Source organism: Heptranchias perlo, chromosome 33 (assembly GCF_035084215.1).
Source record: "Heptranchias perlo isolate sHepPer1 chromosome 33, sHepPer1.hap1, whole genome shotgun sequence".
In the NCBI taxonomy this organism is placed as follows: Eukaryota; Metazoa; Chordata; class Chondrichthyes; order Hexanchiformes; family Hexanchidae; genus Heptranchias; species Heptranchias perlo.
This window is the reverse complement of record NC_090357.1, coordinates 30,348,002-30,366,565: the sequence shown is the minus strand read 5'-3', so window position 1 is coordinate 30,366,565 and position 18,564 is coordinate 30,348,002. Positions and strand designations below refer to the sequence as shown.

General features: G+C 45.1%; 1 protein-coding gene across 4 annotated transcripts in view; it reads left to right on the top strand.

Annotated features, from left to right (window-relative positions):
* Positions 1 to 18,564, top strand: part of LOC137301557 (rho GTPase-activating protein 32-like) — a 469,652-nt gene that overhangs the window by 230,383 nt on the left and 220,705 nt on the right. For all 4 annotated transcript variants that reach the window (XM_067971106.1, XM_067971109.1, XM_067971107.1 and 1 more), the window contains exon 4: positions 14,898 to 14,989. In XM_067971106.1, the coding sequence (XP_067827207.1) occupies positions 14,898 to 14,989 (92 nt within the window). The remainder of the gene's footprint in view (positions 1 to 14,897; positions 14,990 to 18,564) is intronic.

Sequence of the window (18,564 nt, the reverse complement as noted above, 5' to 3'; positions counted from 1 at the left end):
TTTCCAAATAAAGGGCCTAAGTCTCTCTCAGCAGCTCGACAAACTGCCAATGATTTAGCACATTGGATCGGATAAAATTGACTGTGTATAACTGTGGAGAACCTTCACCACACGGACTGCAGCGGTTCAAGGCGGCTCACCACCACCTTCTCAAGGGCAATTAGGGATGGGCAATAAATGCTGGCCTTACCAGCGACGCCCACATCCCACGAACGAATTTTTAAAAAAGTTTCCACCTCATCTTTTAAGGAATCAGCAGCTTCCAACATGAAAGCTATTCACAGAAACTCTCCTTTCCAGTTTCTTGTGGAAAATCATTCAATTCTTCACTTATTTTTCTTTCACGGACTGCACCGCAGGAACATAGGAATTGCTCGACGATAAAAGACCAAGGGCCATTTCGTTCGCCTTCTACCATCCTGGTAGTCCCATGATATAACGATAATGGAGTTGTTGACTGATCATAGCAATCAATCTCAATCAATCAGTCTACAACAGACCCAGACAGGAGGCGAGGTAAACCCCAGTGGTGGAGAGCTTTGGGAATCACAGGTCCAAAGTCACCTGTTCCTCCCAAGCCTGCTACACTTACCACATGTCATGTCTCAAATTACTGATATACTGTATTCCAAAATATTATTTTGTGAAAGAAATCTGTCTAATTTGCATTTGAATGAATCAATACAAACTGCTTCCACCATCTCCCTGGGTGAATTGTACAGTGAAAGGAGACCAGTCACTGCCGTCTGCGATCTGACTCCGGTATTTTTTCAGCAGTGTTACAAAGCCAGGGTTTTGACCTATCACGGCAGGTGCACCATCAGTGGTGACTGAGACCAGGTTGCCTAGGTTCAGCTCAAACCTTTCAATGACTAGTTTTGCAGCAGCCAAAATGTCGAACCACATATGTGGTCTTTCAGTCCTGTAAGTCCGAACAGATCTTCTCTCAGTTCAGAGTCTTGTATCCAGAACACTAACTGGGCAGTGTTGCAGGATACATCCAGTGCAAATGAAAATGGAAGACAATCTTTCACCTGAAATTTGATGTTGCCAGTCAGATCCAAGAAAAGACGACAAACTGTCTGAGGACTCACCTGCTGTCATATTCTGCAGAACCATTTCTGATTTTGAGCTCATAGTTTTCCAGTAAAGTGCCCATGACGATCACCGTAATCTCTTTCACCACCTCTGCATCAGAAAACAGTTTTTTTTTCTGCGCCAGAATCCAAGAAGTTCCATAGACGAGAGAATCTGTTTCAAAGCTGCTTTTGCTGATTGAGAGTGGATTTCAGCTGAGAAGTTTCATGCACTCTTTCCTGCGAACTGGAGCTTTTTTATCAAATTCAGAATGTATGTGTTTGAAATGTTTCTTCAAATTATCCACCTTATTCTCATCAAACCACTTTGCACAAAAGGCAAGGTAGCTTATCCACACTTTCCACAACGGCAGACTGAATTTCCCATTCGTCGTGAAATTTTCATCCAGCTTTCGCCCACTGCCAACCTGTTCTGACTAAAGGCTCTACAGGTGCATCAGTCAGCTCTTTAAAAAAAAAACTATTCACAGGAACTGTCTCTGTTTTCTATTTTCTTGTGACATCTATTCAACCCTTCGCTATTTTTCTCTCACGGCACTCACCATAGGAACATAGGAATTGCTAGACGGGAAAAGGCCACGGTCCATCTAGTTTGCCTGCTACCATCCTGCTCATCGCATGATACGATAATGGAGTTGTTGACTAATCATGGCAATCAATCTCTATCAGTCAGTCTACAACAGACCCAGACATGAGGCGAGGAAAACCCCAGTGGTGGAGAGCTGTGGGAATCATTGGTCCAAAGTCACCTGTTCCTCCCAAGCCTGCTACACTTACCACATGTCATGTCTCAAATTACCCATACACTGTATCCCAAAATATTGTTTTCCGAAAGAAATTTATCCAATTTGCATCTGAATGAATCAATACAATCTGCTTCCACCGTCTCCCTAGGGAGTCTGTTCCATAGATTGATCACTCGCTCACTGAAATATTGTTTCCGCAGATTAGTTTTGAATTTACCCCCCTTCAAGCGCAGGCCGTGTCCTCTGGTTCCACTGTTCTGGACAGGGTGAAACAGCTTGCCATGGTCTACATTATCTACTCCCTTCAGAATCCTGAAAACAGCAATGATATCACCTCTTAACCTCCTCTTTTCCAGTGAGAATATGTCCAACTTACAATTGCTCCCCACAATCCAATCCCTCCATGCCCATAATCATTCTGGTTGCCCTCTTCTGTATCCTTTTAATAACTGCAGTAGTACCAGATCTGTCCCTGCTCTCCACTCAGAAAAGCTTGACCTTTGCCATGACGTGCCCTGTTGGAGCTGCTCGATATTGTTTTTTTCTGTTGGCCTGGAGCAGTTATTCCGACCATGATGAGAGCTCCCCCCTTTATACAGTGTTGCTGGTGTTTCCATGATGCTGAAGTCCAGCGTTTTCACCCATGTTGCTCACCATTTTAGCAAATAACCAGTGAGCAGTAGCCAAGGACGTAAAGCACACACAACCATCAAAAAACCCTCACACGCTCTGCTTTTCATCTTACCATTTTATCAACAAATGCACAAAAAGGGATGAGGTGCACACAAATATGTCTTTCGAATATAGGTATTGAGCTCACATGCCCAACTATGTTTCTATTACTCATTTTTTATTTACTAATCAGAAATACAATTTAGCACATCTGGATTCCCAATTTACCAGATGTGGCTAACTTTGGACGACAACACTGTGCTGAACAGCTGACTGGAGCGAGTAAATTCAGGTCAGCAACTCTGATTTTTACTTGTGATGAAGAAATTCTTTTGAAATCACGCATAGCAGTGATTCACGGGCTGATGTGTTCAGGAAGTGTGCACATTCTCTTCCAGCGAGGTTTGAGATATGCACCAGACAGCCACCAGACAGCTCCTGTCTATTCACAGTAAAGTTTATTACTGGAATTTATGGAGAAGTTTGGATTGTAAGGCGTCTTGACTGCAACCTCGCTGCATATATGTGGCTATGTGTGTGTTTAACCTATCAGATCAGAGTGTGGCATCAATCCTGCACACCTGCCGTCTCTCAGCGCTTGGCACTGGCCCTCGCCATTATGCACAGATGGTCAACGGTTTCAAAGAGCAGAGCTGTCCTATATCAGTAAAAGCTGCTATCCTGGGATGCTTTTGTTCAATTAAATGCTGGTTTTTGTGAGGTTTGATGTACTGCAAAGGCAGTGTGATTATATAAAAGCCCAACACTCCTGTTCCACAGAGGGTGAGAGCACTCACTGTCACTGCCCTCTGCTGGCAGGAGCCAGTAGGTGCAGTGGCTTGGATTTTGAACAAAGTCTGATTCATGTAAACTTTAATCCTTTACTACGTGTGTACTCTTACATGCCAACCTTCTACACAGATAGTCATTGTTTCGGATTCAGTGTCCACATTTATCAGTAAAACTCACCATGCATTCAAGCTTAATGTGCTCTTCAGAGGTTGTCCCACAAGCTGATGTGGTTCAGTTCTGTGCACATAGTACCTGGCTCTGTGACACCTGTGCTTGGATCTCTCCTGCAAATTTAGTTACACTCTGACTGCATCACAAACTTTTCCTGAGGAGAAACATTTGAACTGCTAGCGCTAGATGAATCGTTATTAACATTCATTCAGATGAGAATTTACCTCACAAACACTTGGGTTCCAGACACAGTTGAGGGAAATTCTCCACCCTGGTCTCTCACCCTCACCTCCACCCACCTTACGGTCAGTAAATGAGAAGCTGCGCCAGAAGAGCTGAGAGTCAGTCACTCACGGATGACCTCAGGAGGGCAGCAGCTTTCAATCTACACTAATATTTACTGGCAGAGTGGTGGAGAACAAGACACTGGGCCAGAAACACTTCTGATATTTTTTACCACATGTCTTAACTCTATGATGGGGTCCACTTTTGAGTTGCCACATTTTTGGGGCCATGTCAGTTTTTTAATGAAGTCAGCTTTCAGTAGTTTCCTAGGTTGGCATATACGGTTCTGTTAGGTAACTGGAGGCAATTGTTGTAGCTAGAGCCATAGAATGCTATTTTTGTGGGTTTAATAGTCACATACTGCCCCCACATGGCTGTGCTTTTTTGACTGGAAGAATTGGGGAGCTCTCCTGTTCAGTGAGCAGCCACATTGAGACTGTTCGTGAATTGTTTCCTGCCCAGGTGAAGTGATCTTGGGTGATGAATCAGCAAAAATAGATCCAAGCTGATTCAATGTTTAGAGTGTATACTGACTGTAATCATCAGATTAGCATGTGAACTGACCGTAATCGTCGGCCTGGAGTGTGTACTGACTGATTGTCATCGTCGGTCTAGAGTGTGTACTGACTGATTGTAATCATCAGATTAGAGTGTGTACTGACTGATTGTAATCATCAGATTAGAGTGCGTACTGACCGACTGTGATCATCAGATTAGAGTGCGTACTGACTGTAATCATCAGATTAGAGTGCGTACTGACTGATTGTAATCGTCGGTCTAGAGTGCGTACTGACTGATTGTAATCGTCGGTCTAGAGTGCGTACTGACTGATTGTAATCGTCGGTCGAGAGTGCGTACTGACTGATTGTAATCGTCGGTCTAGAGTGCGTACTGACTGATTGTAATCGTCGGTCTAGAGTGCGGACTGACTGATTGTAATTGTCGGCCTAGAGTGCGGACTGACTGATTGTAATCGTCGGTCTAGAGTGCGGACTGACTGATTGTAATCGTCGGTCTAGAGTGCGGACTGACTGTAATTGTCGGCCTAGAGTGCGGACTGACTGATTGTAATCGTCGGTTTAGAGTGCGGACTGACTGATTGTAATCGTCGGCCTAGAGTGCGTACTGACTGATTGTAATCGTCGGTTTAGAGTGCGGACTGACTGATTGTAATCGTCGGCCTTGAGTGCGGACTGACTGATTGTAATCGTCGGCCTTGAGTGCGTACTGACTGATTGATTGTAATCGTCGGCCTTGAGTGCGTACTGACTGATTGTTGGATCATTGATTGTGATAGTCTCAGATTTCTGCCTTGTAATCACTACTGGATATCCATTACTTTGTAATTGTCTGGCTTGTCTGTTGAATAGAAAAGTTGTTGGGCCAGAATTTACAGTAGCCGGCGAATGAACGGCGCCTGCCCTGAGTTAAACTTGCCCTTGCCTGTTTAATTTCAATGAGATTTTTCACGGCAAGTTTCTGTAAATTAGAGCTCCAAACAGCACGGCCCCCTCTATAGGGCATCTGAGGCCTGTGTGAACAGGGCAAGCAACTGAATATCTCCTTAACCAATCAAATTGAAGCATTGTTGATGAACAGCGCAGTCTGAACCAGGAAGTGTAAGCTAGAATAGTGAATTCAATGTCAAATCGGGTACAGAGAAAGCAAAATAGAGAGAGGGAAAGAACAATTGGATCAAGAGAGATAAAAGAGACAAAAAAAAGTTTAAAAAGAATGTATTTAATTTTAAAAAAATCTTCAACAACAATTAAAAGCTGAAAGAATGAGATTCCGCACTGTAAAAGTTAACTTTCAGTGCCAGAGAGGTTATTTGGCAGTAATTAAGACTTATCGGGGGGAAAATTGGATAGTGGCCATTTTTGGGCGTAGGTAGCGTGATGGGCTATTACCCTGCGCCCAATGGCCCAGCACAGGTAGGGCGCAAGTTTGGGCCCACCCGAGGACTCACCTGCAATCAGCGTTCCATTCCGGGCCTTGCACGGGAAATCAATGCAATTCGCACTTTCCACCACCAGGGGAAGCTCAATCTCTTAAAGGGAAGATGTTTCTTCGAAATCTCTTAAAGGTAGCTGGTACCTGTTATTTGCTTAAAATAACAGTCTACTGTCTGCATGGAGTCTGAACAGAGATCAGACATCGCACACGTAAAACACAGATGCAGGTCCCATCCCTATGTTTACACACTGAGTTATTTTGAAACATTGAATAAAGGTTGCGCACTACTAAATCCCACATCCTCCAATCTGCACGCCAGACCTCACCAATCTGCCAATCTGAGTTGGTACCAGGCCTGTGAGAGTGCGTGCACCAAGGTTCTCTGCTGATGCACTAGAGACCTTGTGTCAAGAGGTGGACAGAAGGAGGGACATCCTATATCTGCAAAGGTGGGTGGGGGGGCAAGAGGCCCTCCAGACATATATCCAAAAGGCAGTGGGAGGCAGCGGGGGACGAAGTCAATGCCAGGCGCACAGCATCATGAACATGGATGCAGTGCAGGAAGAAGTTCAATGCTTTGACATGAGTGGTCAAGGTGACTGAGGTCAACTGTCAAGTGGCGTCTCCTACAAACTGCACCACGCACTACACCCCTCATCACCCACATACCAACAAACTCCATCAGTACTCAACTCTTCCAACCAGATGCTTCCTCTCACCCTTACACTTTATCACTGTTTCAAGCTGCCCACCCACAACTCACAGGCCACACACACTGGCAGCTATTCAACCATGACAGGCACATCACCCAGACACACGTCACACTTTCTTGCAGGAGAGGGTATCGCATATCGAGAGGCAGCAAGTGGCAGTGGCATTTAGCCCCTCGAGCCTGTTCTGCCATTCAGTGAGATCATGGTGGACCTGTGGCCTAATTCCATATACCTGCCTTAGCCCCATATCCCTTAATACCCTTGGTTCACAGAAATCTATCAATCTCAGATTTAACATTCACAAGTGAGCTAGCATCAACTGCCATCTGCAGAAGATCGTTCCAAACGTCTCCCACCCTTTGCGTGTAGAAGCATTTCCTAACTTCACTCCTGCACGTCCTGGCTCTAAATGTTAGGCTTTGTCCCCGTGTCCTAGTATTCAAGTCTAGGAAACCTCCAAAAACAGTTACAAATGTCTCGGCAGCCAGAAGCAATAACCCAGCCACTAACCTGTAAATCCTGCATGGTCCCTTTAAATAGTGTCGGTGGGGGGGGGGTCCTCTAGGCTCTCTAAGACACGTTCAGATGGTCGGAGTTAAGGCTGTGCATTGAGTTGAGCGTTAAGTCCCAAAATAGTGTCTATCACTTTAAATCAGTGTTGCACACTGATTGAAGCCATATTCTCCCTAATTTACATGATTCCAGGGTCCATTATCTGCGCCTGCGCTAATTCCCATACCAAGATGGCGTCTGGCGCCCCGTCATGCTGGAAACGTGCGTATGCATCCAAGACGCCATCTTGGATGTCGGAGAGGCAGTGTAGCGCCAAAACAATGGGTGCTACACGGCGAATTTAGCGCCCATTATGTCGTTAAAGGGGTGATAGACTGAAATGGACACGCTCTAACTTTCTGTGGCTGGTTTAGTTAGTATCTGCCATGCAAGTACAGGAACTTCACGCCGTTCAATGCATGTCAATGGGGAGTTAGACAGCGAGATGCCGTTTTCGTGAAGCTATCAGCGGAGCGACGCATCTTGGAAAGCAACTTCCGGATCTTCGCGTCTAACCCTGCATCTGTCCTCGCCTGAAGTTGCTGTATGATTTGCGCATAAATAACGATGAGCGTCCGAGGAGGAGTGTTTGCTCGTGCTGTTGGGGAGGGTTTAAACTAAAGTGGCAGGGGGTTGGGAACCTGAGCAGGGAGAGAGAGGAAAGCATAACAGGAAGGGACAGAAGGTATGGAGTAATAGGTAAAGTGTTAAAAAAGGAAAAAGCAGGAACTAAGCATCACAAAACAGATTTGAAAGTTCTTTATCTGAATGCACGTAGCATTCGTAATAAAATGGACGAGTTAACGGCACAAATAACTACGTATGGGTATGATCTTGTGGCCATTACAGAAACATGGCTGCAGGGTGACAACGACTGGGAATTAAATATGCCAGGGTATTTAACAATCAGGAAGGACAGGCAGGAAGGAAGGGGAGGTGGGGTGGCTATGTTAATAAAGGAAGGAATCACTGTAATACAGAGAAATGATATTGGGACAAAGCATCAAGATAATGAAACAGTTTGGGTGGAGATAAGGAATAATAAGGGAAAAAAACATTAGTGGGCGTAGTATATAGGCCTCCTAATAGTTGCAACTCTGCTGGAAGAAGTATTAATCAGGAGATAGTCGGGGCATGTAATAAGGGAACAGCCATAATTATGGGGGATTTTAATTATCATGTTAACTGGACAAATCAAATTGGGCAGAGCAGCCTTGAGGACGAGTTCATTGAGTGCATCAGGGATGGATTTCTTGAGCAGTATGTAACTGATCCTACAAGGGGGCAGGCAACCTTGGACCTGGTCCTGTGTAATGAGTCAGGATTAATTAATAATGTCCTAGTTAAGGATCCCCTTGGAACGAGCGACCACAACATGGTTGAATTCCATATCCAATTAGAGGGTGAGAAGGTTGATTCTCAAACAAGCGTACTGAGCTTGAATAAAGGAGACTATGATGGTATGAGAGCGGAATTGATTAAAGTGGACTGGGAAAATAGATTAAAGGGTAAGACGGTACATGAGCAGTGGTGTTCATTTAGGGAGTTATTTTACAACTTTCAAAATAAATATATTCCACTGAGGAAAAAAGGGTGTAAAAGAAATGACAGCCATCCGTGGCTAAGTAAAGAAATCAAGGATAGTATCCGACTAAAAACAAGGACATATAAGGTAGCCAAACTTAGTGGGAGGATAGAAGATTGGGAATTCTTCAAAAGACAGCAAAAAGTAACTAAAGGATTGATTAAGAAAGGGAAGTTAGATTATGAAAAGAAATTAGCAAAAAATATAAAAACAGATAGCAAGAGTTTCTATAGTTATATAAAAAGAAAAAGGGTGGCTAAGGCAAACATAGGTCCCTTAGAGGATGAGACCGGGAAATTAATGGTGGGAAACATGGAGATGGCAAAAATGCTGAACAAATATTTTGTTTCAGTCTTTACAGTAGAGGACACTAAGAATATCCCAACACTGGACAAACAGGGGACTCTCGGGGGGGAGGAGCTAAATACGATTAAAATCACTCAGGAGATGGTACTCAGTAAAATAATGGGACTCAAGGCGGATAAATCCCCTGGACCTGATGGCTTCCATCCTAGGGTCTTGAGGGAAGTGGCAGTAGGGATTGTGGATGCTTTGGTGATAGTTTTCCAAAATTCCCTGGACTCAGGAGAGGTCCCGGCAGATTGGAAAACTGCTAATGTAACACCGTTATTTAAAAAGGGTAGTAGGCAGAAGGCTGGAAATTATAGGCCAGTTAGCTTAACATCTGTGGTGGGTAAAATTTTGGAGTCTATTATTAAGGAGACAGTAACGGAACATTTAGATAAGCATAATTTAATAGGACAAAGTCAGCATGGCTTTATGAAGGGGAAGTCATGTCTGACAAATTTGCTTGAGTTCTTCGAGGATATAACGTATAGGGTGGATAAAGGGGAACCAGTGGACGTAGTGTATTTAGACTTCCAGAAGGCATTCGACAAGGTGCCACATAAAAGATTATTACTTAAGATAAAAAATCACGGGATTGGGGGTAATATTCTGGCATGGGTGGAGGATTGGTTATCGAACAGGAAGCAGAGAGTTGGGATAAATGGTTCATTTTCGGACTGGCAACCAGTAACCAGTGGTGTTCCACAGGGGTCGGTGCTGGGTCCCCAACTCTTTACAATCTATATTAACGATTTGGAGGAGGGGACCGAGTGCAACATATCAAAATTTGCAGATGATACAAAGATGGGAGGGAAAGTAGAGAGTGAGGAGGACATAAAAAACCTGCAAGGGGATATAGACAGGCTGGGTGAGTGGGCGGAGATTTGGCAGATGCAATATAATATTGGAAAATGTGAGGTTATGCACTTTGGCAGGAAAAATCAGAGAGCAAGTTATTTTCTTAATGGCGAGAGACTGGAAAGTACTGCAGTACAAAGGGATCTGGGGGTCCTAGTGCAAGAAAATCAAAAAGTTGGTATGCAGGTGCAGCAGGTGATCAAGAAAGCCAACGGAATGTTGGCTTTTATTGCTAGGGGGATAGAATATAAAAACAAGGAGGTATTGCTGCAGTTATATAAGGTATTGGTGAGACCGCACCTGGAATACTGCATACAGTTTTGGTCTCCATACTTAAGAAAAGACATACTTGCTCTCGAGGCAGTACAAAGAAGGTTCACTCGGTTAATCCCGGGGATGAGGGGGCGGACATATGAGGAGAGGTTGAGTAGATTGGGACTCTACTCATTGGAGTTCAGAAGAATGAGAGGCGATCTTATTGAAACATATAAGATTGTGAAGGGTCTTGATCGGGTGGATGCAGTAAGGATGTTCCCAAAGATGGGTGAAACTAGAACTAGGGGGCATAATCTTAGAATAAGGGGCTGCTCTTTCAAAACTGAGATGAGGAGAAACTTCTTCACTCAGAGGGTGGTAGGTCTGTGGAATTTGCTGCCCCAGGAAGCTGTGGAAGCTACATCATTAGATAAATTTAAAACAGAAATAGACAGTTTCCTAGAAGTAAAGGGAATTAGGGGTTATGGGGAGCGGGCAGGAAATTGGACATGAAGCTGAGTTCGGATCGGTCAATGCCCTGTGGGTGGCGGAGAGGGCCCAGGGGCTATGTGGCCGGGTCCTGCTCTGACTTCTTGTGTTCTTTAGATTTGTGGTTGGGATCAGATCAGCCATGATCTTATTGAATGGCGGAGCAGGCTCGAGGGGCCGATTGGCCTACTCCTGCTCCAATTTCTTATGTTCTTATTAGCCTCACCGTTATTTTGACAGTGAATTCTGGCCCATTGTGCTTTGGAAGAGGATTCTCAGAGCTCTGTCTGAAGAACTAGCTAACGTCGCCAATAGGTCAACTGGGACTATTTCCACTGAGCCAAGCTAACACTGTGGTATATGGACATGTAACAAACAGAGGCACATTGTTTAAATAACCTCAACACCTTGTTTCTAAGTTTTATGTGTGAATGATGGTATTTACTTAGGATCTTGTTCTAATTTTGTCTTCTAAACTTGAATAGTGGGAGCCCAGAGTGCACCGAGGAAGGGAATAGTGGTAGATAGGTCGAGGCAAATGGTTAGGTGACACGCAGATGGGGTTTGAGAGGGTAACCCGTAGAGGAAAGGGAATATTGAAGGGGATAAGACGTTTTGAGGTTCTAGGAAAAGTAAATCATGTATCTTAGCATTGAACATGGTGTACAGTATGTTTGTGTGTGTTTATACTAAGCCCAGGGTGTTCAGAAAATAACAGAAATTAAGTATTGAATAACATGACGTGCACTGTACCCCATAGTGCTGTGCCCCATATTACTGGGCACTAGTACTAGGCACATCAGTACTGTGCCATATATAACTGGCCGCTAGTACTGGGCATGGTAGTGCTGTGCCCCATATTACTGGGCACTAGTACTAGGCACTTCAGTACTGTGCCATATATAACTGGCCGCTAGTACTGGGCATGGTAGTGCTGTGCCCCATATTACTGGGCACTAGTACTGTGCACTGTAGTGCTGTGCCTCATATTACGGGGCACTAGTACTATGAACTGTAGTGCTGTGCCCCATATTACTGGGCACTAGTACTAGGCACTGTAGTTCTGTGCCCCATATTACTGGGCACTAGTACTAGGCACTGTAGTGCTGTGCCCCATATTACTGGGCACTAGTACTAGGCACTGTAGTGCTGTGCCCCATATTACTGGGCACTAGTACTATGAACTGTAGTGCTGAGCCCCATATTACTGGGCACTAGTACTAGGCACTGTAGTGCTGTGCCCCATATTACTGGGCACTAGTACTAGGCATTGTATTTCTGTGCCCCCGTTACTGGGCACTAATACTAGGCACTGTAGTCCTGTGCCCCATATTAATGGGCACTAGTACTAGGCATTGTATTTCTGTGCCCCCGTTACTGGGCACTAATACTAGGCACTGTAATGCTGTGCCCCATATTACTGGGCACTAGTACTAGGCACTGTAGTGCTGTGCCCCATATTACTGGGCACTAGTACTACGCACTGTAGTGCTGTGCCCCATATTACTGGGCACTAGTACTAGGCACTGTAGTTCTGTGCCCCATATTACTGGGCACTAGTACTAGGCACTGTAATACTGTGCCCCATATTACTGGGCACTGTCATGCTACAACCTGTAATACTGCATATTAAATACGGTGCACCATGGTACTGCAGATTAGAAGTACTGCACACTGTAAATACTGCGTGTATTACGCACCAAATACTGCACACTGTAGTGTGTATCATATTATTGAGCAGTGTATGTTTTGCGCACCAGAGGACTGTCCACTGTAGTACTGTGCACTGCAACCAATGCGCACTAAATACAGGGCATGGTACTATTACGCGCTGCAGGTACTGTACACTAAATACTGGACACAGTAGTACTATGCACTATAAGTACTAGGTTGCTGAGGGAAGTAAAGGTGGAAATTGCGGAGGTACTGGCCATAATCTTCCAATCCTCCTTAGATAAAGGGGTGGTGCCAGAGGACTAGAGAATGGCTAAAAAGGGTGTAAGGATAAACCCAACAACTATAGGCCAGTCAGTTTAACCTTGGTGGTGGGGAAACTTTTAGAAACGATAATCCGGGACAAAATTAACAGTCACTTGGACAAGTGTGGATTAATAAAAGAAAACCAGCACGGATTTGTTAAAGGCAAATTGTGATTAACTAACTTGATTGAGTTTTTTAATGAGGTAACAGAGAGGGTTGATGTTGTGTATATGGACTTCCAAAAGGTGTTTGATAAAGTGCCACATAATAGGCTTGTCAGCAAAGTTGAAGCCCATGGAATAAAGGGGGCAGTGGCAGCATGGATATGAAATTGGCTAAGAGACAGGAAACAGAGAGCAGTGGTGAACGGTTGTTTTTCAGACTGGAGGGAGGTGTACAGTGGTGTTCCCCAGCGGTCGGTACTAGGACCACTGCTTTTCTTGATATATATTAATGACTTGGACTTGGGTGCACAGGGCACAATTTCCAAATTTGCAGGGGACACAAAACTTGGAATTATAGTGAACAGTGAGGAGGATAGTAATAGAATTCAAGAGGACAAAGATAGGCTGGTGGCATGGGCGGACAAGTGGTGGATGAAATTTAATGCAGAGAAGTGCAAAGTGATACATTTTGGCAAGAAGAACGAGGAGAGGCAATATAAACTAAAGGGTACAATTCTAAAGTGGGTGCAGGAACAGAGAGATCTGGGGGTATATGTGCACAATTCGTTGAAGGTGGCAGGGCAGGTTGAGAAAGCTGTTAAAAAAGCATACGGGATCCTGGGCTTTATAAATAGAGGCATAGAGTACAAAAGCAAGGAAGTTATGTGGAACCTTTATAAAACACTGGTTCGGCCAAAACTGGAGTATTGTGTCCAGTTCTGGGCACCGCACTTTAGGAAGGATGTGAAGGCCTTAGAGAGAGTTCAGAGAAGATTTACTAGAATGATTCCAGGGATGAGGGACTTCAGTTACATGGATAGACTGGAAAAGTTGGGGTTGTTTTCCTTACAGCAGAGAAGGTTGAGAGGAGATTTGATAGAGATATTCAAAATCATGAGGTGTCTAGACAGAGCAGATAGAGAGAAACTGTTCCCATTGGCAGAAGAGTCAAGAACCAGAGTACACAGATTTAAGGTGATTGGCAAAAGAACCAAAGGCGACACGAAGAAAAGCTTTTTTTATGCATCGAGTGGTTATGAATGCACTGCCAGGGTGGGTGGAGGAGGCAGATTCAATTGTGGCTTTCAAAAGGGAATTGGACATGTACTTGTAGGGAAAAAGTTTGCAGGGCTACGGGGAAAGTGCGTGGGAGTGGGACTAGCTGGATTGCTCTTGCAGAGAGCCGGCACAGGCTTGAAGGTCCGAATAGCCTCCTTCTGTGCTGTAACCATTCTATGATTCTAAGAACTAGATAGTGAAATGCTGCGCATTTTAAGTGCTGCACATTGTAGTCCTGAGTATTGTAGGTATTATGCATGCTAAGTATTGGACACCATAGTGGTGCATGCTGTTAGTACTGCACACTCTAATACTTTGCCCTGTAGTACTGGACACTAGTACTGTGCACTCTAAATACTGGATACCATGGTACAATGCATTGTAAGTACTCGATGCCAGAGCATTGTGTGCTGTTAATACTGTGCACCGCACTACTGTGTACCATCTCACTGGACACGATAATCATCAGGCTCCATTCGCAAGTGGGTTATGGGTTAGGGTTAGGGCTATTGATTCAAGTACTGTCCATTTTATACCAGTGGTTTACAGGATTTCTAAAGTAAAGTTTATTGTCCCTGTTTTTTTTATTATAAAGTCTGCCCTAGGGTGGGGGAGGGGGAGGGGAAGAGAAAGACTACGATAGACTATTCAGGTGGACATGGACTCTAGCTGGATTGGGACTGATGGGCTGAACGGCCTTTTCTAGCTCTGGACTTTACTTCCTGCGGCCGAGTGGGTGCATGAAGGTTCTGTGATGTTCCTGGGGCAGCTGAGAGATTTAAATTGTTGATGCTGAGGTGAGTATATTGTGACTGCTGAAGTATTATTATGGAACTAAGCAGGCATTCTGTTCTTAAAAAGTCGGGCATGTTTCTTGTGACGGGGTCTGACTACAATGTGTGGGACTTTACTCAGGCAATTGGTGGTTGTTGGAGGGTGGAGCACAGGTCCCGTTGTGGTAGAACTGAAACTTGTGTGTCGGATGCTGTCTGATGGTGTTGAGTAACTGGAAAGGTTCAGTGCAGCAGGCTGCGTGCCTGGTGTGTGTGTGTGTGTGTGTGTGTGTGTGTGTGTGTCTGTGTCTATTTGACGGGCATTGTGCAGCAAAGCTCTGCTCACGCTGGCTGGCTGTGTCTATGTCTCGAGTGCTGATCAATGTCTCGTTCTCTTCACAGGCTAGAAGTGCTGACGTCCCCGATCTCCCCGGAGAACTCCCGCTCCGTCCATGTGGCAGCACCGCCAGCATGAAAGTCAAACACGTCAAAAAGTAAGAGTGCGTGTATTCCTGTTTGCACAGGCCCGGGCTGTTGCGGGGGGCTGCTGTTTCGGGATTGCGAGCTGTCCGACTGAGCAGATTATCCTCACTGCACTACACTGATCAAACTGTACTTCAGCATCCAGTCAAATGCATTTGTGTTTATTCTCAACCCTGATCCCCATTGTTTTCTGTTTTATAGAAAATGTAATGTTTCCTCTGATTTGAATGAGTGACGGAGATTGAGGATCGGTGATGTACTTGTGTCCCTCACAGGCTGTACTGGATTTTGAACATTTCAAAGAATGTTATTGGTGCATATTTAACATCCATGGGACTTGTAGTGTGTAATCACTTTGTTAGAGGTTAAAGTTCAAAATCAGAAAAATAAATATCCTCTTCAAATTTCTTTGCGATGTTGAACGTTGACTGAATAGATTTAATTCCGGCCAAGCTTCAATTAAAATGCTGGACACTAATAGATGGGCAACTCCTAGTGTCGTGGCCTCTGGGATTGAAAGTGAAGGAAACACGGCAATTACAGGAGCAAGATAATAAGGGGCAGCGCTGACCCACGGGGATCCTCCCAGTGTCTGTAGCGCAGTCCACGGCCCCCAATCCCAAGCCCCCCAGTCCCGGGCCCCGGGATCCAGTTTGTTTTGTAGTGGCTTGCCATCAATGCAAACAAAGATTGCAACTATCAGGCAAATTAACCTCTCTCCTTGCCCCCCCCCCCCCCCCGCCCCGGGCTGCAGGAAATATGTTATTTGTCGTTAGCAAGTAGAAAGCAGACCCTTCCCTCCAGCCAGGTGCTCTTGGTTCTTACCCTAGGGTTGCCTGCCACTCGTTCACAGTGTGCCTGAGAGTTTGCTCACTTCTTGCAGCTTTTCAGGGTAATAACCTTGCAATACTCGCCTTTAAGTCAGCTGAGTGTGTAAAGTATTGGCGGGGGTTGCTGTTAATCTGCGCGCCCATGCTGATGGTACAGTTCTGTGTAATTGCAGCCAGTAGGTGTGCTGCTGTGAGATGCAGGGCGACAATCTGGTTAGTTTCGCGGTGCACTTTGGATCTGTAAGAAAGGGCTGGTGCTTTGCTGACAGGGCATTAATGCACGCTGCGGGATTCGGAGCTCATTCCCTGACCCCATTCCTGTCCCTCTGACCCAGTTTGTGCATCATGCAGGCAAGCAAAGCGTTGTGTTACAGCAGCTTTAGTGATCGGAGCTTCAGAAACAGCATACCTGGCATTTGCCGTAGAGTGCATGATCTAACCTGGCCCTTTCTGTCCTCACACTCTCCCTGTACTAAAGTAGTCTTTGGCCAGTGCCTTTTATCCATTGATGTTTGCTTGATGTATGTAGGTACAGGTACAGTGATCCGTGTTAAAGGGTCATTCTCTTTGTGAATTTTGAAGTTCTACAGGGTGCAGAATGTTTGTGCCAGGGATTGGGAACCCGGTACTAGTACCAAGTACTCTCAGGTCAGCGATGCAGAGTACAGCTCCCTCTGCTGTGCCCAAACAGTGTGCCTCTGGCTCCACCTTAGAGTGTCTCCTACAGCATTGTGACATTTCTGCATTTGCCATCCTGTAATCTCTGTAAGTGAGATTACTAACCGTTGCCAAATTATGTACCTGTTAGTGCTGTAAGCCCACTGGGAACTAGATTAAAACTGTCCAAACTCATTTCATGTAGGACCTTCAAGTAGACCGAGGAGACTTTCACCCCTCCTGTCTGTGCTGGGCTTGGACCCAGGTCCCAGATGTGAAATGGCAATGCCTGACCCACTGCCCCATGTAGTCCCTCGGGGGCATTCATTTAAAGGGTTGCTTTGCTCAGACCAAATTTCCTAATGGTTTGCTCACTAGGAGCAATTGGACCATGGAGTCCTTCATACAACGACTGGACGGAGAGGAGGCCTCTACAAGGTCTTCCTCTTCTATTTGTTGCATTTGAAGTCGTTTCTACAACTACCCTTGGCCTTCTGCCATTTTTATTCATTCTTGCGCATCGCTGGCAAGGCTACATTTATTGCTCATGCCTAGTTGCCCTGAGAAGGTAGTGGTCGGCCTTTTTTACCCCCTGGTAGTGGTCTGATACAACCGAGTGGTTTACTGGCCCACTTTAGAGGGCAGTTAAGAGTCCACCATGTTGGTGTGGGACTGGGGATACATATCATAGAAAGTTACAGCACAAAAGGAGGCCATTCGGCCCATTGTGTCTGTGCCGGCCGAAAAAGAGCTATCCAGCCTAATCCCACTTTCCAGCTCTTGGTCCGTAGCCCTGTAGGTCACGGCACTTCAGGTGCACATCCAAGTAGTTTTTAAATGAGTTGAGGGTTTCTGCCTCTACCGCCCTCTCAGGCAGTGAGTTCCAGACCCCCACCATCCTCTGGGTGAAAATTTTTTTCCTCAGCTCCCCTCTAATCCTTCTACCAATTACTCTAAATCTATGCCCCCTGGTTATTGACCTCTCTGCTAAGGGAAATAGGTCCTCCCTATCCGCTCTATTTAGGCCCCTCACAATTTCATATACCTCAATTAAATCACCTCTCAACCTCCCCTGTTCCAAAGAAAACAACCCCAGCCTATCCAATCTTTCCTCAAAACTAAAATTCTCCAGTCCTGGCAACATCCTTGTAAATCTCCTCTGTACCCTCTCTAATGCAATCACATCTTTCTTGTAATGTGGTGACCAGAACTGAACGCAGTACTCAAGCTGTGGCCTAACTAGTGTTTTATACAGTTCCAGAAAAACATCCCTGCTTTTATATTCTATACTTTGGCCAACAAAGGAAAGCATCTCGCATGCCTTCTTAACCACGTTATCCACCTGTCCTGCTACCTTCAGGGATCTGTGGACATGCTCTCCAAGGTTCCTCTGTTCCTCTACACCTTTCAGTATCCTCCCATTTATTGTGTATTCCCTTGCCTTGTTTGCCCTCCCCAAATGCATTACCTCACACTTCTCTGGATTGAATTCCATTTGCCATTTTTCTGCCCACCTGACCATTGATATCTTCCTGCAGTCTACAGCTTTTTTCCTCACTATCAACCACACGGCCAATTTTTGTATCATCTGCAAACTTCTTACTCATGCCCCCTACATTTAAGTCTAAATCATTAATATATGCCACAAAAAGCAAGGGACCTAGCTAGTACCGAGCCCTGCGGAACCCCACTGGAAACAGCCTTCCAGTCGCAAAAATACCCGTCGACTATTACCCTTTGCATCCTGCCACTGAGCCAATTTTGGAACCAACTTGCCACTTTTCCTTGGATCCCATGGGCTTTTACTTTTCTGACCAGTCTGCCATGTGGGAACTTTGTCAAAAGCCTTGCTAAAATCCATGTAGACCTCATCGACCCTCCTTGTTACCTCCTCAAAAAAATTCAATCAAGTTAGTCAGACACGACCTTCCCTTAACAAATTCATGCTGACTGTCCTTGATTAATCCGTGCCTTTCTAAATGACGATTAATACTGTCCCTCAGAATTGTTTCCAATAATTTGCCTACCACTGAGGTTAGGCTGACTGTCCTGTAATTACACGGTCTATCCTTCGCTCCCTTTTTAAACAACGGTACAAC